This window comes from Trachemys scripta, chromosome 12 (genome assembly GCF_013100865.1).
Source record: "Trachemys scripta elegans isolate TJP31775 chromosome 12, CAS_Tse_1.0, whole genome shotgun sequence".
In the NCBI taxonomy this organism is placed as follows: domain Eukaryota; kingdom Metazoa; phylum Chordata; order Testudines; family Emydidae; genus Trachemys; species Trachemys scripta.
Genome location: NC_048309.1, coordinates 6,816,628 through 6,839,022, shown reverse-complemented (window position 1 = coordinate 6,839,022; position 22,395 = coordinate 6,816,628). Strand labels below are relative to the sequence as shown.

General features: G+C 42.2%; 2 protein-coding genes across 2 annotated transcripts in view; one reads left to right on the top strand and one right to left on the bottom strand.

Moving 5' to 3' along the window:
* The window catches only part of COL9A3 (collagen type IX alpha 3 chain), a 70,931-nt gene extending 59,140 nt beyond the window's left edge, over positions 1–11,791 (top strand). Inside the window, exons 26-32 of the mRNA XM_034787738.1 lie at positions 738–782; positions 2,057–2,089; positions 3,049–3,195; positions 5,403–5,457; positions 6,219–6,401; positions 9,630–9,707; positions 10,697–11,791. Of these exons, the coding sequence (XP_034643629.1) occupies positions 738–782; positions 2,057–2,089; positions 3,049–3,195; positions 5,403–5,457; positions 6,219–6,401; positions 9,630–9,707; positions 10,697–10,890 (735 nt within the window). The 3' untranslated portion in view covers positions 10,891–11,791. The remainder of the gene's footprint in view (positions 1–737; positions 783–2,056; positions 2,090–3,048; positions 3,196–5,402; positions 5,458–6,218; positions 6,402–9,629; positions 9,708–10,696) is intronic.
* Positions 11,792–11,935: 144 nt separating this feature from the next.
* On the bottom strand, positions 11,936–22,395 carry TCFL5 (transcription factor like 5). Its single transcript, XM_034787739.1, has 6 exons — positions 21,594–22,395; positions 20,418–20,604; positions 19,554–19,716; positions 18,261–18,504; positions 16,717–16,858; positions 11,936–12,758 (listed from the first exon to the last, which is right to left on the bottom strand). The coding sequence occupies exons 1-6, from the start codon at positions 22,313–22,315 to the stop codon at positions 12,636–12,638; spliced, it is 1,581 nt and encodes a 526-aa protein (XP_034643630.1). The 5' UTR covers positions 22,316–22,395; the 3' UTR covers positions 11,936–12,635.

Genomic DNA, 22,395 nt, shown 5'->3' with positions numbered 1-22,395 from the left:
TAATATCTATTGTTAAAATGAAAGCCGTACTTAATACTTTACATTTCAAATGCTTTAATTGTTTTTCCTTCTTTTCTGTGTCTTTAATAAAAGGTTAAAATAATGTTTAATGGTTTGCTGTGCTACTAACCATGCCAAGTCTCTGTATACCAAACCCCAAACCTTTACCGTTAAACTGTAACAGGGTCTTGTTAACACCTTAACTCTTTAGGCCCATGTATTCCAGCTGAATTAATACAACCAGCTGCTTTGGGGTCACATCCTGGTTTAAACAAGGAATGAACAGACTTAACACGGAACTATCTTCCTGGACTGAAGAGTGTTAAGTGTGGACACCTGTTCTGGCTGCATTGGTGCTCATCAGCACTTGCCAGGTCTTGCTCAAGTCACTCTAGAATTAAATTTTTGCCACAGCGAGTTGGACGCAAAGGGCTCCTAGCTCTTGCAGAAGGCTGCCTGCTATCAGGGTTGCCATTCAGAACAGCGGAACAGCTATTGTGGAGTGTACCTTAATTTTGCCATATCCATTTTCCAAAGTCAGAAAACTTTCCCACTGCAACAGCAACAAGGCACTGGAGCCTCTTTGCTCCCAGTAGGAGTTGAGGGCACTCAGGGCTCAAAGGACTGGGCCCTGACAGAGTAAATCCCACTTGGAAAGTGTAGCACATGTTTGTGAATAACCATTGCAAACTCACTGGTGAGGTTCTCATGTGTTAACTGTTGTGCCTTGTTATCAGGGCACTGCTGGAGCAGATGGCCTGCCAGGTGACAAAGGAGAACTGGTAGGTATCATTTAAACAAAACAAAATTAACATATCAAACAATGAGAGCCCAGAGATTAATGAACCAATGACTATTAAAACCTGCCAGCGTTGAATACACGAGGGCTCCAAAGGCTAGTTACACTATTGATTGTGAAAAGAGAACGGTGCCCTGTGAAACCAAACCAAGTATCCCGTTCACCATCAGCACTGTGCCCGTTTTAGTTTGACTAGTCAAACTAGAGGAGGATTTCTCACGTGTACAGCCAGGGATTCATCATTCATTATTTCTACTCCTCAGGGAGATCAGGTGCATAGAAGCCGACAGTCCCTTCTGTTCTTGGGTATTTAGGCTTTCCACACCTTGGTTTAATGGAGGCTGTCACTGCCAGGGAGCTGCGTTCAGCCCTGACATATGTGGGTCTAATGATGAATCCCTGTCTATAGAGGTGAGGAATCCTCTAGTTTTACTAGTCAAACTAAACCGATCTGTTATTCCTTACAAGTGCAGTCCATGCCGGAACCTCTTTTATCCCTTACCTTGAGCCCCTCCACCCTACCCTCCAGCAGTCAGAGGATTGCACTGCTGAGCAGACGAACCCAGCACTGCTCTGCAGAGCTGCAGGGGTTGCAGGGATTCTCAACCTTTTTGGGCTCGGGGTCCATTCGTAAATGTTTATGGCTTGTCGTGACCTGGGGGTGGAGGCGCTGGGGTGGTTTCAGTCAGATCCTGCCCCCCAGAGTCCTGCCTGGCACTCACCCCACAGTGGCGGCTCCTGCTGTGGGGCTGGCTGCGCTTGGCTCTCGGCATTGCAGTTGTGTGAGTGGAGTTGTGACCTGGCTCATGGGGTTCCAGTGCCACTCACTCAAATTTGGCCTACTCAGACTCCCGTCGTCATGACAGTTGGGCCAAATCTGAGTGGCACTGGGACCCGGGAGGGGAGCCCAGCCAGCTCCGTGGGACAGGAGCTGCCCCGTGACCCTTTGAAACATTCTGGTGACCCAATTTCCGGTCCCAACCCCCGAGTTGAAAGATACCAATGGGGTTATCCTCCCTCCTGTCAGTGCCCTTTGGCTTCCGTGGGCTGTGCCCGTTTGCAGTATTGTTCTTTGCATTGATGTAGAACCCACAAACCCTGCTCAGGAATCCCATTACATTAGGTATGGTACACAGTAGTGGTCCCTGCTTCCAAGAGCTTAATGATCTGCTTTTAGATGTTTACTTTGCAACTGATTCTTGTTCTTTAGAGAAGAATAAAATCAAACTCCCCCCCCCCCCTTTTTTTTTTTTGTAGGGTCCTTTCGGCCCCCCGGGACAAAAGGGAGAGGTAAGTGTCATCCATTTCAGACTGAGAGTCACAGAAATGTTAACGAAACAAATGTGCTTATCACATCCCAGTGTAGCTTCTGATCTCATTGGGTTATGCAGTATCAAGGGTGGCATTGTCTTTTATTTTGGGCTCTGGGCTCTGGTCCATTAATATAACCATTAGATGACCCTTAGTGTTGATTTTTCGTGCACGCTCTGGGGCCAGTCTTCAAGGATGGCGACCTAAGTTCGGTGTGTAAATCCCACATCTGTCTGTTGGAGTAAAAGCTCGGTAATGCAGAATGGGGGAGTGTATAATGAGCCCCGTCCAGCAATGCGCTTAAGCACAGGCTTAACTTTAACCGCCGGAGTTGTGCCATTGATTATTGCTGAAAATGCCTAATGTGGAAAACAATTTATTCAAAACTCTGAGCACGTCACTTTGTGTTTCCCAACCCCTCTTGATGAGACAGAAATTTGGTCCTGGGAAGGATAAGATAAGCAGCACCCTCGAGAAGATATTAACTGCTGTGGCTATAATGGTGACATACCAAAAGGCAGGAACAGTTAGGTCTCCATGCTTGAAATCAAAGGCCCTCTCCACGCTACGGTGGAAAGCAAGCGAGCATCAGTGCTATTGGTTCTGACATGGTTTCCCAGAATGGTGTTCTTCTGAGAACCATGCTGTAAATCTGCTACTGTGTGGCCTGTTTACGTCACTAGAATGGTTTGAATACTGTTGCTGCTAGCACTGTTTGAACTATAGCCTGGATATGGACTAAAACATGCATAATAATCATGATAGGCATGTAAACCCATAAATTCGAGATGAGGAACATACATGGTCAGCATACCCACTATGTCAGTAAGAGAGAAAACAAGGAAGCCGGAAGAAAAGCGTAACTAAGAAATACTATGGAAGAATAACAATACGCTGAGTCTCCTGTTTTAAGCTGTTTGGTTTCTCTTCCTCCTTAGTCAGGAAAAAGAGGCGAGCTGGGTCCTAAAGGTATACAAGGACCGAACGGGACTTCTGGTGTGCAAGGGATTCCAGGTCATCCAGGACCTATGGGCTACCAGGGAGAGCAAGGTATCCCCGGCATTACTGGAAAACCTGGCCCTCCAGTAAGTATCATCTGTTCCTTGATCACAGTCCTGCATTGGAAATGGGTGAATGGGTAATAGGCAGTACCGGTTACGCTGGACTTCGGGTGCAGGGTTGACTCTGTTTAGAATAAGTTTACAAAATAAGTTTTTGCCCTTTTGTTCACTAATGGACAAGTCTTACAGTACTTGCAGCATCAGTACCTGTGATGGGTATTCTGAAGCAAATCAGGCTACTGGGCTGAGAGGAAAGATCTCCTTTGCTATAAGTCAGTAAAGAAGAGGTCCTTAATGGCAGAAATAAAAAATGCCAGCCTCTGGGAGGCTGGATGGTCAGGGAATTTGTAATAGGATATGTTACTTTGTAACTCTAGGTTGCTGGTTCAAATCTGGTGCAGGGGAGAAGTGAATAAAAGTTACCATCTCATGGACATTCAAGGTATGTCTACACTGCAATATAAGCCCAGGGTTCGAACTCAGGTTTAAGCCTAACCCCAATTCTGTCTACATACAAATCACATTAACCCCAGGCTCAGACCCAAGGTCCCAGCCCCCCCACAGGGGTGGTGGGTCTGACTTGAGTCAAGCCAGGACCCAGGGTTCAAGCCCTATTGCTTTGCAGTGTGACGTAGCTCCACTGGACTCGTGCCAAAAGTATCCCACAATCCCACAGGCCGACTTTCTTTGTCCTCTGGATAGTCCAGTTTTGTGGACAGTCAAGTTTTCCCACACAGCACCATGAACAAATGGCTAGAGTGGCCACATTTTAGGAGGGCACTAGGAAGTCTGGGATATGGGTGAATGTGAGCCTGGATAACGCAGTACCGATGCTGGAGCCCCAGGATGAAATCCAAGGTTCAACAATTCCTAACCTGGGATTACAAATGAGCGTAGACCCTCCGGTCCTATTTTAGCAAACCCAGAGTCTGTTAACTCGAGTTCTACTAACCCTGGGCTTACACTGCAGTGTTGACATACCCTCAGAGGCCTGTGTGAAATGGGTTTATGTTCTCAGTTCAGTTCCCAATGGACAAGGGTCCACACCACCAAAACGACATCACAGCTGGTATTAATTGGTTCCCTTGGGATGGTCCCCTGAGAATGAGTAGGGCATGGAGCTGAACTAACTGCTTGTCCCTCCAGAGTAGTGTTGAAGAAGTGCTGAAGAAGCATGCACTGACGCTCCCTACGTTGCTCCCTACGTTGCTCCTGTTCTGTGAATAAATGTAGACTATCTCCAAGGCTGTCAATACAGCACTAAAGTAACATAAAAATGTAAATAGATAATAGGAGCCTGGCCTGCCTGCTATAATTTGTCTTAAGAGTAACACTAAACTGTGTAGGTCTCAATTGCTAAGTGTTCTCAGAGGGCAATTGGTTCCAGTGTGTTAATGTTGGCAACTGTTTGGTCAGATCAGAAAAGAAAAGGCCTAGTCCAGTGGATTTTAACATTTAAACATTATGGGCCAAAGATTAAAGGGGCTTTTAACCTGGACTTGAGCTTTGCAGGTGCAAATGACTGTGCCCAGAATTGCAAATGAGGGCACAAACATGAACAAATTAGAGGTCACCAACATTAGACCGGCTTCTAATTTTGCACTTCCACCACTGGCATTGTGCATGCAAATCAGGTAACTGCACATCTAACTAGCAGATATGCAGAAGCAGTTTATTTGTACAAACAGGTGTGCACACAAAATTTGCAAGCACAGAATTAAGACCCATTTCCAAAAATTTAAGGATTAGTTTCCTCTCAATGTGATGCGTTGTTAGGAGTTACCTGCATTCATTGGGGTTGGATGTTTGTTCTCCATAACTGTGATAGCACTAAGAAAGTAAATTGATAGCAGTCAATAACTTTAAAATGCAAATCTGTCTCCTGTTGGGTCATTATAGTATTACTCTCATTAGGGTTTGATTTGTTATTTTCCCCAAGCTTGAGTTTCACTTTTCAATAAAGGCCAAATAAATAACAAATTAAATATATGACTTGGAACATTAGCACCACAACATTCCCACTAACTTTAAAATCAACTTCATTAATATTACCACCACCCCAGGACCTTAAGGCTGAAGCTAATATTTTCTGAAGAAACTACTCTTTCTTCTTAATAAAAACTCTTCTGCTTGATTTTGCAGTCCATTAGAAATAAGTTTCTTTCAGGGATCAATAGTTTGATGACAATCAATAATATGATTTTGTGTAAGGACTCTTTTGCCAATTGCAGGGCAAAGAGGCCAGTGAACAACACATAAGAGAACTCTGTGGGGAAATGATAAATGGTGAGTATAACTGGGAGTTAGCTGAACTTTAATTATTGTCTGTATCAGAATATAGCTACACTTTATAGTCAAAGAGCACTTGTTTCTATTTAGTTTAACAATGATTGTAATAATCTGAGACATTAGGAATTCCATTCCAATGGGACTTGTATTACTAGCCAATCATTAAAAAGTATAGTTTCCATTCACTGAATGGCTCATTGATATAGTTGCTGTTTTATGATGCCAAAGGTCATGGGATTTCATTCCTGATAGAGCAATAAAGTATTGCTTCAAAGAAATTATTTTATGTCTTCAAAATATTTTGCTTCTTGAAGATTGTGTTTCATTCACTTTTTGTGGCGGAAACTAAAACCTGCAAACCTATTTCAATTACTTGATTTTCATTAAATAATTTTGAAGCAAAGTTTAAAGTGTTTTCATTTAGTTTATAAATAACATGAAAGAAAAAATTCATCAGTTTGCAAAGTGATTAGAAGTTTCTGAGCAAAAACCCCCACACAAGTTCAGAGGTTTATTATAATGTAAAACCATTTTTTGACATCTTATCAAAATGCATTCACCGGATTCAGCTCAAGGCATCTCTGGTTGTGGGTTACCAGGACAGATTCTAACTTCGGAAATCCAGAGCCTATAATCTTCTCCTTTGATTGGATACACTTGGTGGCAAATGTCACATACCAGAAAAAGGTTTTCAAACTTCAGACACAGGCATAAGGCAAAAGAATTTAGTTTTGGTTTTGTTATATTTTTTTTCTCAGAACAAATTGCACAGTTAGCTGCTAATTTGAGAAGGCCCTTGGCTCCGGGACTGATGGGTCGACCTGGCCCAGCGGGTCCCCCAGGTCCACCTGGGGCAATGGGAAGTGTTGGTCATCCCGGTGCTCGTGGTCCACCTGGATATAGAGGGCCGACAGGAGAACTTGGAGACCCTGGTCCCAGAGGTGAGTGAGATGAAATCAGCGGCAGCCTAATGACCTGCTCCTGCTCCCTTAGAAGAAGTTTCCTCAGTGATTTCAAACTTCAGTGGTGCAGGGTGGTTAGAGTGGGGGAAGGGGTCAGGATTTTCTGTATTACAGTGCACTCCGTTTATAAGAATCACCGATATATGAATCAACTGCATATAGTGATCAAAACCACCGGGACTAAATGATTCCTATACTAAATACTCCACTTGTAAGAATCAACCGCTTATAAGAATCAAATAATCCGGGACGGCTATGCACGGTAGTATATACTGCAGCATGTGCAGCTGCTGAAGCTCCAGTCATTAACAGGCACCTATTGTTTAGTTAACAAAGTAAATCCTCATCACTGTGATATACTTGGGTATAATGAGGAACGAGGCTTGTCTTGGGGATTTATGACCACTGTCCCCCTGAACTCCTCCCAGTATTTCCCCCTCCTGTTCCTGTGCCATCGTCCATGACATCCCATTTGTCTGCAATAGCTTCCTCGGTAATACAGCAGAACTTCAGAGTTATGAACACCAGAGTTAGGCACTGACAGGTCGATAACACCTCATTTATAACTGGAAGTACACAATCAGGCAGCAGCAGAGACAAAAAAAAACAAATACAGTACAGTATTATGTTAAACCTAAACTTTCCTTGTGCTGTTAGTGTGAGAATAATCCAGCTGTGATGGCCAGTGCAAGTCTGCAGAGTGGTTCACTACAACACTGTGGTCTGCCCGTGTTGGGGGATGGATTTTGTTTCTCAAATCCATAAAAACCCAATCACCTGGGTTTTGAGGGGAAATCCGGAATTTTACCCATAAATAGCAAAGTTTTAGGACAAAAGACCTTTAGCACCAACCTAACTACCATTTGTAAGTGACATATACTTTTAGGACTAAATATAACTGTGTGTTTCTTGGAAGCAAGTGTGTTTGTTATTTTCCTTAAACAGAATTAATTAAGATGGCAAGTTAGGACAAAGTTAGGTGGGCGCGGGGGGGACAAAGGCAGAGTATGCTGCATCTCAAGGCTACCTAGGCCTGAGCCTACAGACCTTACTCACATAAGCAAATGCTGCAAGATTGGGACTTTACTGTTAGCTATTTATACCTTACAATTAATGTGCAAACATTGCAAATTGGTAACAGTTGCTGAAAGCAAATCCAGCATTTGAAGATTTTAAAACTCCTAAATGTAATGTATAGATGCTCTGTGATACATGAGATAAAACACTAGGGGGCAGCACACTAAAGAACTTGGTTCTGCAGAAATTTAACTTTTGCTTTTGGGAAGCCACTAGTAAATGTCTCATTTAGGGTTGCCAGCTTTCTAATCACACAAACCGGAACGCCCTTATCCTGCCCATTCTCTGAGGCCCCGCCCCTGCTGACTCCATTCCCCCTACCTCCGTCGCTCGCTCTCCTCTACCCTCTAGGGTGACCAGATGTCCCGATTTTATAGGGACAGTCCCAATTTTGGGGTCTTTTTCTTATATAGTCTCCTATTACCCCCCACCCCCGTCCTGATTTTTCACACTTGCTGTCTGGTCACCCTACTAGTATCCTCATTCACTTTCACCAGGCTGGGGCAGGGGGTTGGGGTGTGGGCTCTGAGGTGGGGCTGGGGATGAGGGTTTGGGGAGTGTGGGAGGGGGCTCAGAGCTGGGGCAGGGGGTTGGGAAGTGCGAGGGGGTGTGGGCTTTGGCTGGGGGTGCAGGTTCTGGGGTGGGGCCAGGGATGAGGGATTTGGAGTACAGGGGGGCTCAGGGCTGGGGTGTGGGCTTCAGGAGGGAGTTTTGGTGTGGGAGGGGGCTTAAGGCTGGGACAGGGGGGTTGTGGTGCAGGAAGGGGTGAAAAGTGCTGGCTCTGGGAGGGAGTTAGTATGCAGGAGGGGGTTCTGACCTGGGGTTGGAGTGTAGAGGAAGTTTGTGGTGCGGGCTTACTTCAGGTGGCTCCCGGAAGTGGCCAGCATGTCCAGCTCCTAGGCGGAGGAGCCAGGGGACTCTGTGCACTGCCCACAGGGGCCACCCCCGCAGATCCCATTGGCCGCAGTTCCTGGCCAATGGGAGCTGCAGAGACGGCATGCCGGGCAGGGGCAACACACGGAGCCCCCGTGGCTGCCCCGCGCCTAATAGCCAGACAAGCCGGCCACTTTCAGGAGCCGTGCCAAGCCGAGCCAGGGCAGGCAGGAAGCCTGCCTTAGCCTTGCTGTGCCACCGACCAGACTTTTAGCAGCCTAGTCAGGAGCCCTTTTCAACCAGACATCTGGCAACCCTACTCTCATTATGATGTAATTTTGGAATGTACACAGATATAACCATTATAATTTAAAAGGTTTCATACACATGCCGCTATACCAGCGGTCCCCAAACTTTTTACCTTGTGCCCTTCAACCCCTGTCTGACCCCCAGAGCCAGGGCTGAGGGGGAGATGTGGACAGGGATAAGGGGGTCGAGGCTGCGGCCACAGCTGGGGCAGGGGGTAGGGGCAGGGCTGAGAGCAGCAGCCGGGGCCTTGGGTGCAGGGCCGGCAGCCAGGGCACTGGGCATGGAGCCCAAGGCACGGGGCCAAGAGAGGAGCTGGGTGACACTCTCTCCCCGTCGGGGCTAGCAGCAACGCCCCCCTGAATGTTCCTCCATGCCGCACAGTTTGGGGACCTCTGAGCAATACTAATTAGGATAGTTGATTATTGCTGCCAAATTTATGGATTTTGGACCAGATTTTCAAAGGTAGTTAGGCTCCTAAAGATGCAGGTGCCTAATGGGATTTTCAGATGTGTCTAGGCCCTAACTCCCATTGATTTAAATGAAAGTTAGACATCTTGGTGCTTTTGGAAATCCAATTTAGGTGCCTAAACACCTTTGAAAATCAGGCCCTTTATCCTTAATATAAAATGATGGACAATTGTAAAGAGATCTGATTGGCTAATAAAAGTTCCACTAGTGAGAGTATGTGATTTTAAGATGCAGCCAATTATAATGAAAGTATAACTTTTAAATAAAAAATGAAAGTAGTAAATTCCAAGAAATGCAGAAACCGCAAAATGTGCACACCTGGGGCCCAAATCTGGCAATTGGATCCATGCAGGTAGCTTCTTGGCACTAAGTTTTGCATTACCCTTTATGCTGACAGGATTTTCCCCTCCAAATATGAGGGCTAACTTGGCTGTCTCTGTAAAGTATTATTTAAATTTAAATGTCTTTACATCATTATAGGTGATACAGGTGAAAAGGGAGACAAAGGAGGCACTGGCATAGGTATTGATGGGCCTGATGGAGATCAAGGACTTCAAGGTAAGCTGATGCAGTATTTAGTATGACAGGAAAGTACCCAAATGACAGCAATATGGCCTATACCTGTTTATTCAGGAATATGCTTTTATTTTTATGATAAATCTCCTCCTAGATAGACCTTATCATAGTATAATTAAGACGATGTATTTTACGGGGACATTTTTACTGCATCTACAAATTCAGTAGAGGGACACAAGGGGAAGATTTCCCAAATGGCAAAAGAGAGTTGCTTTTGTGCTTAATTCTCCGATTTGTGCCTTTGGGAATCAACCCACATGAATCCTATTATTTCACCTTCACTTGATAGCAGGTACAAAATTAGAGGCCAAGTTGAGGATCCGCTAAGACTTTAGGCTGAGATGTTCAAAGGACCTAAGGAAATTAGGTGTTCAAATCCCACTAAAATTCAATGGAGTTTGTACACCTAACTCTCTTAGGCTTTTTTGAAAATCCCAGCCTTACACATTTTTTGAACATCAAGGAGGCAACAATCACTATAGGCTAAAATAAAGGCTGTTAGAGGGGCTGCGCTGCGTGTGGTTTGTGCTATGTCTGAATTCCTTTCTCCCTACAGTCACCATGCTAATCTGGGTTACATGGTAGGAGAGAGATGACTCACTCAGAAGCCAGTTTTGAAATGATCAGCCACAGCAAAGTATGGTAGTCCCAAAAACAAGCAGACATATATGTAGGAACAACTATGAATTGGCAAACTTCTGCTGTCAGCTATTCCAGTGTAAATCCAAAGTAACTCCACTAAATCCAGTTCAGTTATTCCAGGGTTAGACCATTATAACAGAGCAGAATTTAGCCTGTGGCTCAAACCATTACCATATTTACTACAGATATCCTGTACTTCAGAGAGCCATAATACAGCACTAAATATAACCCTCTTACAGCTTACAGATACCTACCTAATATTTTAAATTTTACATGCAAATAAAAGCCAGGATTTCACCCTAAACCATTTTTCTTATCTCTTCTTTAAGGTCCACCAGGTGTAACTGGAATTAGTAAAGATGGTCGAGATGGTGCTCATGGTGAACCCGGTCTGCCAGGTGATCCTGGTGTACCTGGTGCAATAGGGGCTCAGGGAACTCCAGGAATCTGTGATACATCTGCCTGCATGGGTGCTGTTGGAGGAGGATCCAAAAAATCTTCAGCACTAAAAGTGGAGAAGTGACTGAATATTTAAGTAAACAGGGAATTGTATGAAAAGAGTCAGAATCCTCCTAGTGATAAATGGACAAATATTCCTTTTATTAAAATGAATAAAATGGAGACTTTGACACAGTAATTCCGTTCCATGACACAGGAAAGCATCAGACAAAAACCTTTACTAAAAAGATGCTTAAAATTGTTTCCCCACCTCCACCCCTTATTTTCCAGAATTTTTACTGCAAATCAGTCTCACTTTCCCTTCCTCCCCACGCTGTTGAAGAGACCTACAGGAGGAAGCGCTGCTCCTTTTACTGTCATCTCCCTAACTGTACACAAGCTTGTGGCTATTTTGCATAAAGGCTTGAGTCTGTGCTCACTGAATTCAGTAGTGGTTCAGGCACTAAGTGGACATCATTGACCATGTATATTTTTGTCCACCATGAATTATCAGACTGTACCTCAAACATTTGCCATGGCTAGTAAATGTTAAACCCTTTGCACTCTTGCAATCTAACTCTGCAAAGGGTGTAATGTATATATTATAATTTACAGGGGAGAGTTTTTGTATATTTCCATGTTATAATAAAGGATATTCAATAACAGCATCTTCACACCCTCTACTTCAGCTATTTGCACAGAATTTGTGAAAAAAAATCCCAAGTCAAAAAGGATGCTCTTCTCAACACCAGCCAAAATTACTGTATGAACTATTGTAAAAATAAAAGGAGATTTTTTTAACCTTTTTTTGTGATGATGTAACTGTCATTATACACATCAAAGCTTGTTCTACCGAACCCCATCTTCCCCCAATTGTTTTTATTAGAATTATTTAGAAATAAATTGCTGCAAAATTGTGAATATCCGTGATTTAAAACAGTATTTATTTTGGGGTGACTTTTTTTGTACTATAAAACCTGTCAGCATCATCTGTTTTAAGAAATTAATAAAGCCACTTTTTCAGTTCATAAAATATACTATTTCTGTCCTGAACATTGCATCTTATTAACAAGTAGAGACATTTCTACTCTTTTAACATGAAAATATTTTGTGCACTTAAATAATTCACCATTTACAATATACCACTTTTGGACTAAAGCAACAATACAGGAAAATTGTTGGACAGTTTGTGCAAGAAGTATTTAAAATACTACTGTATTTTAAAAGCAATGCCAATAGCATTGTATGATTCTTTAGTCCTATGGGGATGTACGGTTCAATATGAACTTCAAATTTGAATTCCAATGCATATAATATTGTTTGTAAGATGTGTACTTATTATACAAGCACTAACCAATTTAATTTTCTCACTGTTTCAATTGCGAAATGGGCACTATAATGGCATCTTTATTTATTTATTTATTTTACATTTAACAGGAATGTACATTCATGACTGACTAAATACAACAGGACAGGTTGATGGTCTATAACAATTTCTAACTATATTATATCAAGTTAAAATGGATTTTGGTAGCTGTTGGGGGGGGGAAAATATTTAGTGGCTGTCATGACATTTTCTTGTTGCCTCTGGTCCCAAAGCTCTCTGAGAGGACACTGATCAATTAATATTGTTGGTAATTCATTTATCTTTCCATTTGAATAAAGAATGTTTTCTTTACTGTTCTATTTATATTTTGCAAGTCACTCTTGGATCCTGCAATTTCAAATTAGTCACAGGAGATGAAGTCCAGTATGTGGACATAAAATAATTGCTATGGAACATCATTAGGTATCAATACTTTCCATAAAACGCTGGGTATTTAGTTCAAATTACTTGATCTCCATTGGTGTGCTATTCTGTATGTTTTCCTGCATTGGACATGTTACTAATGAGTCAGCTCTTGTTAGTTTTAGTCTCCTGCCTGTTTTACCACAGAACACAGTCTCAAATTCCTAAAACCAAAAATACAAAGTAATTATTATCATGCTTAATGCAATACATATTTAAGTAAAATATTATTAAGCTATTAAGGGGCGGGCAAATCCTGCAACTGGTAAACCTTCGAGGGAATGATGGTCCAGTGGTTAGGATGCTAGCCTGGGCCATGAGACCTGGTTTCAATGTCCTGCTCTGCCTCAGACTGCCTGATTGACCCTGGGCAAGTCACTTAGGCCCAACTCCTCAAAGGTACCTAAGCAGAGTTAAGTGCCTGAATATCTTTGAGGATCTGGGCCTTAGCCTCTCTCTGCCTCAGTTCCCCATCTGTAAAATTGGGATAATAGGGTTTCACTACCTCACAGGCATGCTGGGAGGCTAAATACATTAACAATTGTGAGGTGTTTAGAAAACAACTGAATTGGGCAGAAAAAAAATTTGCCTGCTCCTACTGACTAAATACTGTAGGAGCCCCTTCCAGCTAATGTGACCCTTTATAACCCCCACAACAGTTCTGATAGAGAATGTTTGCACTTGTGCCTCCAGCGCAACTGCATCCCCCAAACCCATCTTCGTAGTAGATCATAAGGAACCCCTGCAATGTGGTATTAAATGAAGATGGAGCTCTCAGTTGGCTCCCAGCATAGTGCTCCCTTCTGCTGTGGAATCTTGTTGGTTTTGCTGCACTCAGAACCTGCCACAACTATTAGGGAAGGATAGAATTTGTTCCTCCATTTATGTGAACTTTTGTGTGTCAAATCAGTTAGCATTTTAGGAGAAAATTCTACTTTCAACTGGTCACATACAGCCTGTTAGTCAATGGATACTGTTTGTATATAGCTGAAGGCAGAACTTTTATTTTTGACTACATTTCTGCAATTTAAAGCTTAATTTTATGACAAATTGGGCAGCTTTTTCAGTGGACAAAACTCTGCGGACACAAATGCTCCAACCCCAAAGACTTCTGCATATGAATGCTAGTTTTCATAGTGCCTGCCCTGAGATGTCATTTTGAAAATAGACTAGGAAATAAATCAGTTCTTGAAGTGCTGTATGCTGCCACCACCTCCCGGGAGGGACCATATACTAAAAAGGACACTGAAGGCTTCTGCTACATGGCCATTGTGCATGGGTGTCAAAAATCACCTCCGGTGGATGTCATCATTGGATAACATACATAATATGCATACAGAAAATTTATGCATATATATATATATATATATACACACGAGGGCTGTCAAGCGATTAAAAAATTAATCGTGTTTAATTGCACTGTTAATAATAGAATACCATTTATTTAAATATTTTTGGATGTTTTCTACATTTTCAAATATATTGATTTCAATTACAACACAGAATACAAAGTGTATAGTACTCACTTTATTTTTGATCACAAGTATTTGCACTGTAAAAAAACAAAAGAAATAGTATTTTTCAATTCACCTAATACAAATACTGTAGTGCAATCTCTTTATCATGAAAGTTGAACTTAAAATGTAGAATTATGTAAAAAAAAAAGTGCATTGAAAAATTAAACAATGTAAAATTTTAGAGCCTGCAAGTCCACTCAGTCCTGCTTCTTGTTCAGCCAATTGCTCAGACAAACAAGTTTGTTTACATTTGCAGGAGATAATGCTGCCCGCTTCTGGTTTATGTTACCTGACAGTGAGAACAGGTGTTCTCATGGCACCGTGTCACAGATGTTCTCAAGGCACCGTGTTGCAAGATATTTATGTGCCAAATGCACTAAAGATTGATATGTCCCTTCAAGCTTCAACCACCATTCCAGGGGACATGCGTCCATGCTCAAGGCCGTCCCCACCCATACGCAAAGTACGCAGCTGCGTAGGGCACCAGGAAATTTGGGGCACCACATTTCCTGGTGCCCTGTGTGCTGCACCTGACCCTGCTCCGCCCTCCCCACTCCACCCCTTCCCCAAAGCCTCTGCCCCCACCCTGCCTCTGCCCACACATGCTCTGCCTCAGCCCCGCCCCCACTCTACTGCTTCCACAAAGCCCCCATCCCTGCCCCGCCTCTGCTCTGCCCCAGCCCTGCCCCCATTCCTCTGAGGACTACAGCAGGGGGTAGGCCTGCACTCACCAGCAGCAGGAAGTGCAACGACCCGGCCCTAGCCGCACCACCGGTGAATGCTCGGGGGGAGGTGGTTCCTCCCTGGCCCCCCAAGGCTGGGAGCCAGGGGGGCAGAGCGGAGCAGGCTGGGACTGGGTCACTCCACTTCCCGCTGCCTCATGAGTGTGGGGAGGAGAGGGGGGTTGTGGGAAGTGGAGCAACCCAGCCCCAACCCGCTCCTCTCCGCAAGCTTGTGCTGTGGGGGTGGTTCCCCCCTGTCCCTCCAAGGTTGCTTCTGCCCCCCATGGAGGACTGGGGCCAGCCCCTTCCCTCCCCCCCGCGGAGGCCTGCCCCCCCCCCCACAGGGGGGGCTGCGTAGGGCACCAGAATGGCTAAGGACGGCCATCCATGCTGATGACGGTTTTTGCTCGATAACAATCCAAAGCAGCGCAAACCAACGTATGTTCATTTTCATTATCTGAGTCAGATGCCACCAGCAGAAGGCTGATTTTCTTTTTTGGTGGTTCGAGTTCTGTAGTTTCCGCATTGGAGTGTTGCTCTTTTAAGACTTCATGCTGCAACCCTTGTCCCTCTCAGATTTTGGAAGGCACTTCAGATTCTTAAACCAGGGGTTGAGTGCTGTAGCTATCTTTAGAAATCTCACATTGGTACCTTCGTTGCATGTTGTGAAAGTGTTCATAAAATGAACATGTGCTGGGTCATCATCCGAGACTGCTATAACATGAAATATATGGCAGAAATCGAGTAAATCAGAGCAGGGGACATACAATTCTCCCCCAAGGGGTTCAATAACAAATTTAATTAACGCATTATTTTTTTAATGAGCGTCATCATCACAGAAGCATGTCCTCTGGAATGGTAGCCGAAGCATGAAGGGGCATACGAATGTTTAGCATATCTGGCATGTAAATACTTTCCAACGCTGGCTACAAAAATGCCATGCAAATGCCTGTTCTCACTTTCAGGTGACATTGCAAACAAGAAGAAGGCAGCATTATCTCCTGTAAATGTAAACAAACTTGTTTGTCTTAGCAATTGGCTGAACAAGAAGTAGGACTGAGTGGACTTGTAGGCTCTGAAGTTTTTGAGTGCAGGTCTGTAACAAAAAAAACATCTACACTTTCATGACAAAGAGATTGCACTACAGTACGTATGAGGTGAGCTGAAAAATACTATTTCTTTAGTTTATCATTTTAAAGTGCAAATATTTGTAATAAAAAATAATATTCGCTTTGATTTCAATTACAACACCAAATATAATATATATGAAAATGTAGAAAAATATTTAATACATTTCAATTGGTATTCTAGTTTAACAGTGTGATTAAAACTGCAGTTAAGTGTGATTAATTTTTTTGAGTTAATCGCGTGAGTTAATTGTGCTTCATCGACAGCCCTAATTACTGAACACTCTAATAAAATAAAGTACAAGACAAATAAATTCACTTATAAAACCAGGGAGATTAGAATAGGAAGCAGAAGATGGAATGGGAAAAACAACTCAGTGTGTATGAGTGAGCAGGATAGATATGGATAAAAAGTGGAATGTTTAGAGAAGGCTTCAAACCTACAGCCTGCTCTGGTTCCCCTAATTCCTGAGTGGGGCTCTAATTAACCAAATCAAACTTTACTTAGCTTGTGAGATCTGATGCAACACAGACTATGAGCTCAACTGAAACCATTCTAGTAATACCTATTAAAAGAACATCCAGTTCATTGACTTTGTATCCTTCAGCCACGTTTTTTAAGAGACAAAGTAAATGTCCAACACAGGTGTTTCATGCGTCTTTCGTGATGCAATACAGATTTAGTTAAAATGTTTAACCATTTTAAGATCATTATTAGAAACATTTAAAAAGATGGATTGTATGAGATTTATTAACCTTTTTCAAGGAATCCCCGTGTCTTTCCTGAATATATTTCAAAAATGCTGTTGTCCACTGTAATGTTGTTGCCTTATCAGTATCAGCAGTGCAGAATGGAACCAGAAGATTCAATTCATCACAACAAATCCGGATTCTGCGCCTACAGTCAATGCAAAATAATAATTTCTAGCAGCCAATTAACCCAGATAGCTGACATAGATATATGGTTGTATAGCTGTTTAGATGTCGATATTTGTTTTGCATTTTGAGGGGACCAACACTGGATAGGTATGAATAGGAATAAACACAAATATTTGGAAGATTCACCAAAGCTAGCCCAGGTCAATGTAAATTACATTGCTTTTGTGCCAGCTAATTTGCCTACATTCCGAAGAGTTGCAGTCACCCTAAGACAATTTTGCCAGTGCAACCCTTCCTCCGAGTTTTTATTGGGGAGAGAAAGAGGATACCAGCTTTAGTTTTTAGCCAGGGCTTGACAGACCAACCGCTAGCAGAGGCTTCAAGTTCTGAGGGTTTGTGCTGAATCACTGCACAATGGGGAGACTCCATTGAGGCCTAATACATGGGCGCTAAACCTTAGACAGAAATTTTAATAGTTCTACTTAGTTGGTTGTATTTTTGCTTTGTGGTCATTATTTAACATTTACAGTGCAATAGTGTCTAAAGACCACATCAGGTTGAGCCCTATTGTGCTTGGCACTGTACAAATATATAATAAATGCCAATCCCTGCCCAAAGATCTTTCAGTTTATGGCTGCTCTACAGTATTAGCAATCACTCATTTCAATATGATTCATTTCTACTAGCGTAAGTCTTTCTTAAAACTGCTTTTAAGACACAAAAAGCTTGTATCAAATGAATATCTATACTCAGTTATATCCTGTGCAAAAGACGTGGATTTAGGAGTGAAAAGCAAATGACATTTTTCCATGGTGTTCAATTGTAGCAGTAGCAGCGGCCAGGAGCCCCGGGCCCTTTAAATCATCATCGGAGCCCCAGGCCGCTGCCGCTACCCCAGGGCTCCAGCAGCGGGGCTCTGACAGCAATTTAAAGGACCCGGGGCTCCACTGCAGTAGCGGCGACCGGAGCCTCGGGCCCTTTCAATCGCAGTCGGAGCCCTGCGGCTCCCAGCCGCCTCCACAGCTGGTAGCTCCGGCAGTGATTTAAAGGGCCCGGGGCTCCCAGTTGCTGCTATCACAGCCGGAGCTCCCGGCCCGTTAAATCTCGATTTAAAGGGCCTGGGGACTTAAAGGCCCCGCCCCCCTGCTCAGGACTCCGGCGTACAGGTAAGTCCTTTAAGTTATTTTCACCCCTGTATAGAGGTGAGAAATAACAGACTTCAACCCTATTGTCCCTCTGCAAATTTGTATACACAGAGTTAATCCCTTACCACCCTGATGAGAATGCCACATTCCCCAGCTGACGAAGTCAGCAAAACATGTCCAACAATCTATTTTAAATGATATAATTAGTATACTGTAATTAATTTATGCTTTAAGAAATTATTTTGTTGGAACTCTTCACAGAGCCATGGACATTACCTTCTGTCTCTTTCCATGCGGTTATGTCTCTCCCGGCGCTGAGAGATTCCTCCCTGAGTTCCACTCTGTGCCAGCATACTTGAATTTACCTGTGTTGATTGCCAAGTACCTTGTGCAGATGCAGGATTTTGGCTATCACATATATTTTGAATTTCACTAAGAGGTTTGCGGTCTACATTTGCATCCAACTGGCGTATTCTGCTGCGACTTCTTTTGTTTATTGCTTGTTTACATAAAGCTTCTTCTTTGCAAAACAAGGGGAAAAAGCAGTACTTTATTTTTGATTCTCCCACTCTATCATTATTTAATAAATATTAAGCTTCACTGAAATTTTATGATTTTGTAAGTAAGTTTTCATTTTGATGGACTAATCCGTAACTAATATAAAAAAGTTAGACCTCTGTAATTGTAACTCTTCTTATTTTCAAATTAGTTCATCTGAAAATTAAGTGCCTAATTCTACTAAAGCACTTTGAAAATATAAAGTGCTGTAAATATGAAATTCACATTTTCAAGATAATTACTGCTGCACTACTAAATGCAAACTAGTGTTGATGCAATCAACTTTTTCATCCTACTATTCAAAGGAAAAAATGTCACTCAATAAATGAGCAATATCAAGTTAATAATTAAGGATAAAATGCTCCCATAAAGGGGAACGTGAATTTCAGCTTGTGATATTTCCTCCTAATTGTTCTCTGCTGCATTAGCACAACTATTGTCACACGTGGGGCAGGAGAGAGAGAGAGAGAGAGAGAACCATCACATGCACAGATTTTCCAGGATGCCCTGCAGATCTGCCCAGCTGGGGAGGGCAGCCACACAGAGGCCCATGCCTGACAAACTGCTGTACGAGACTGACTATAGCAACACATTTTTATAGGAGCCCTGCTGCCATGGCCTGCCCTGTTCTCACTGCTCTGAAATCCCCCTGATGCCCCTCAGGTGGAGACTTACTACAAGGGGAGAACCTGAAGAATGATAATTCAGGTTTCGAAATTCGCATGGATGTGCTGGGGCACTGATAGTTTTGGCTCCCTCATAAAGTGGATTGCCACACCAGCACTTAGCGGCAAACACCATAGTCAGAAACCAGCAAGGTTGTTGATCATTTCTGAAAGTCTGTCAAATACCTACTGATTCTGTAGATTATTTGTAGAGTTCAAATTGCATATATGGAACCAGTAAAAGCACATTCATCCTTGAAAACAAACTGACTAAGTAAGTCAGAAGAAGTATAATTTGAGGTTGAGTGGCACAGAAAGCAAAGTGAGCAGAAGCTAAATCATTTACCTCCTACTTTAATCCAAACTTGTTCAGGTAAAGCTTTATTCCTAGTGCCTACTGTTTGTTTAGTGGATTCAATTTCCTGATGATAACAGAAAGAGAATGCTCTAGGTAATCCAAGGTCTTGATGTTTTGCAGCTTCCAGAATAGTACATGATGTGCCAGAGTTCTGAAAAGGAAATTTGGGAGTGTTAAGTGAAAAGAAGAGGATAATACTTTTGATATATATTTTAATGTTAGTCCCATCCTATGAGTTGTATTGATAAATCAAATGCCAATTGTGATTTTTTTCTGTACCACAGTCATGTGATTTCAACATCCAGACCGTTTGTGTAGTTTTATTGTACCTCTGGCAGTTTCTGCTTGCCAGTTTTGGTTATTATTCTTGGCTTGTAGTAACTGTGTGAAAATGAATTTCATGAGTTTTTGTCAAAAGAAAATGGAAAGAAGGAACCAAGAGAAAACTCTACTTGCTAACCACCTACTTGCAGCTAGCTATGTCTTTGTGAAGGAAACTGATGTAGCGGTGAATTGAGTGACTTAAACAAAAGTACCTTCCTGGAAAGAAATCAGACTGTTGGTCCTGCCAGTTGGGTACATATTCATGTAAGAGATATAAGGACTTAATCAAAATGACGGAGAACTATATTTCATCTTTAAGAATATTAAAAAGACACTATAAATTATAAATCCCTCTGAACATGCCTACGTAAGTTCTTTTAAAACAAAACTCTATAAAATAACTTTGAATCTGATCAATTAAAATGAAATTGTATTTTAGTTAAATCTTGCAGAATTTTTACAAATTTAGACTATTGTTAAGATTCAAAGAAGAAGGCTACAAATAATAATAGAAAACATAAAATCTACCTGTGTTTGTGAAGGGTTAGCACTTCCAGAAGTAGAACAGGCATTCATAGTAAATAATGGATATGTGAACTGCAAAGCAGTAGCTGCAGCAGCAGTCTTATTTTTCACTAATGTAGTACATTTATTCTGCTGCTGGTGAAGAGGCACACTCATTAGTTCTGCTGGTTGACGAATAAGTGTTACTAAACTACAAAAAATAAAATAAAATAAAACAAGACCAGTTACTTGAAAATGACAACTGTAGAAACCTTTTCAGCTATCTACTCTTCTAGTGACAATAACTAAAAAAAAAATCACTTCCATTTACTTTAAATACACGTTACCATTAAGGGCCAACTATTTACCTCACTGACTTCAATAGCAAAAAGGATCTGTTTAATAAATTATTTTATTCTGTACAGTGAAATTACACTGTTGGACTTCATAAAAGTAATTTCCTTCAGCTCTCTAAGTTTGAAACTAAAAAAGTATATATTGTATTGTAATAAAAACCACAGGCTCAGTAACAAAAATATTCAAATAAGTGGCAGCGTGTGCAAGTCTGAGGTTCATATCTTGCTGCAAGCGGATTTGTGCAGATAAACTTTTACATTACAACACTAACCAGAGTCCTCTGATTAGTCTGTGTGAAATCTCCATTACTTTTTGCAAAGTAAGAAGGCTGCAACATAGAATCATAGAATATCAGGGTTGGAAGGGACCTCAGGTGGTCATCTAGTCCAATCCCCTGCTCAAAGCAGGACCAATCCCCAGACAGATTTTTGCCCCAGATCCCTAAATGGCCCCCTCAGGGATTGAACTCACAACCCTGGGTTTAGCAGGCCAATGCTCAAACCAAACATCTAAATAAAACTCTGGTTTATATATTTTGCTTACATTTGATGTTGATGTCAAAAATAAAGTTGAAAATTAATTCATTTACACAACTATCTTGTGTATTGTATTCATAAATGACCAAGTTCAGACCTAGTGTAAGTAAGCACAATTTGAAGTTAATGGGAATTGGGCCCCCACTTCCTCAAGATCTTAATTTTGTGCCAAAGCACACAGCTAGTCATTTTGAGTATTAAAAACATTGCACTGTTCATAAACTTGAATCTGCCTAAATTAATACTGAACTACATGAAAATATATAATTTAACAGTAAACTTTAAACTAAAGTTAATGACAACACACTTGTTAAGAGTCACTCCAGATTCTTGTGGCTCTTGGCATCTGGGATTTTCTGTCTGGATGCTGTTGAATCTGTCTTCCAAACGAACACGAACTGCAGATTTAGATCTAGGCTCAGGAGCTGGTGCTGAATTTTCAACAAGTACAGTTTCTTTATTTGTCCCACCAAAATTTTCACCATGTTTAACTCTTACTAAACTGTGGCCTGTGACTTCTACAGAGCTACTATTAGGTGTTTTATCTACTTCATTAGAAGAGAGATTAGATTCACTAAGTAGCATCATTCTGAGCTCTTGAAAGTCAATGTGCCCCAGACATTGGTTTGAACCCATTAAATTGCTGTCAGAAGACAGACCTGACTGACAGATAACTGGGTAAACTGACTGGTTCCCAGAGTATGATGAAAAGCCAGCTTGATTGGTGTTCACTGAGGACTGGTGCTGAGGTTGATCTGCAGAATTACTAGCTGAGAAGAAAGCAGAATTGAGCCTAGCTTCCATTTCGCCTTCGTTTCCTTGTGCCTCCATGTGTGAATAGAGTATGTGCTGAAGCTGGGTGTACTCTATTTCCGTCATTTCCACCAGATTGAGGTCTGTGGTGGTGAAGCTAAGGTTTTGCTCACCAAAGGAGCTGTCAGTTGGGACTTCAGGTCCAGCAGGAGCAGGATCCGGAACACCAGCAACTGTCTGCGGACTGGAGGTCTGTTTTGGAGTTGATCCTGACATGACTTCAAACTAGAAACTGAATCAATCACTAATAAATCCTTCAACAACAAAGTGTGCTTCCAGCAAATGCTATCATAACC

Excerpts from the sequence above, each read along its gene's own strand:
- TCFL5 (XM_034787739.1), bottom strand. The coding sequence starts at position 22,315 with ATGTCAGGATCAACTCCAAAACAGACCTCCAGTCCGCAGACAGTTGCT. Across the intron at positions 20,605-21,593 it reads TCTGGAGTGACTCTTAACAA|TTTAGTAACACTTATTCGTC; the intron begins GTGTGTTGTCAT and ends TATTTTTTGTAG. Across the intron at positions 16,859-18,260 it reads CGCATGGAAAGAGACAGAAG|GCGCAGAATCCGGATTTGTT; the intron begins GTAATGTCCATG and ends CATTGACTGTAG.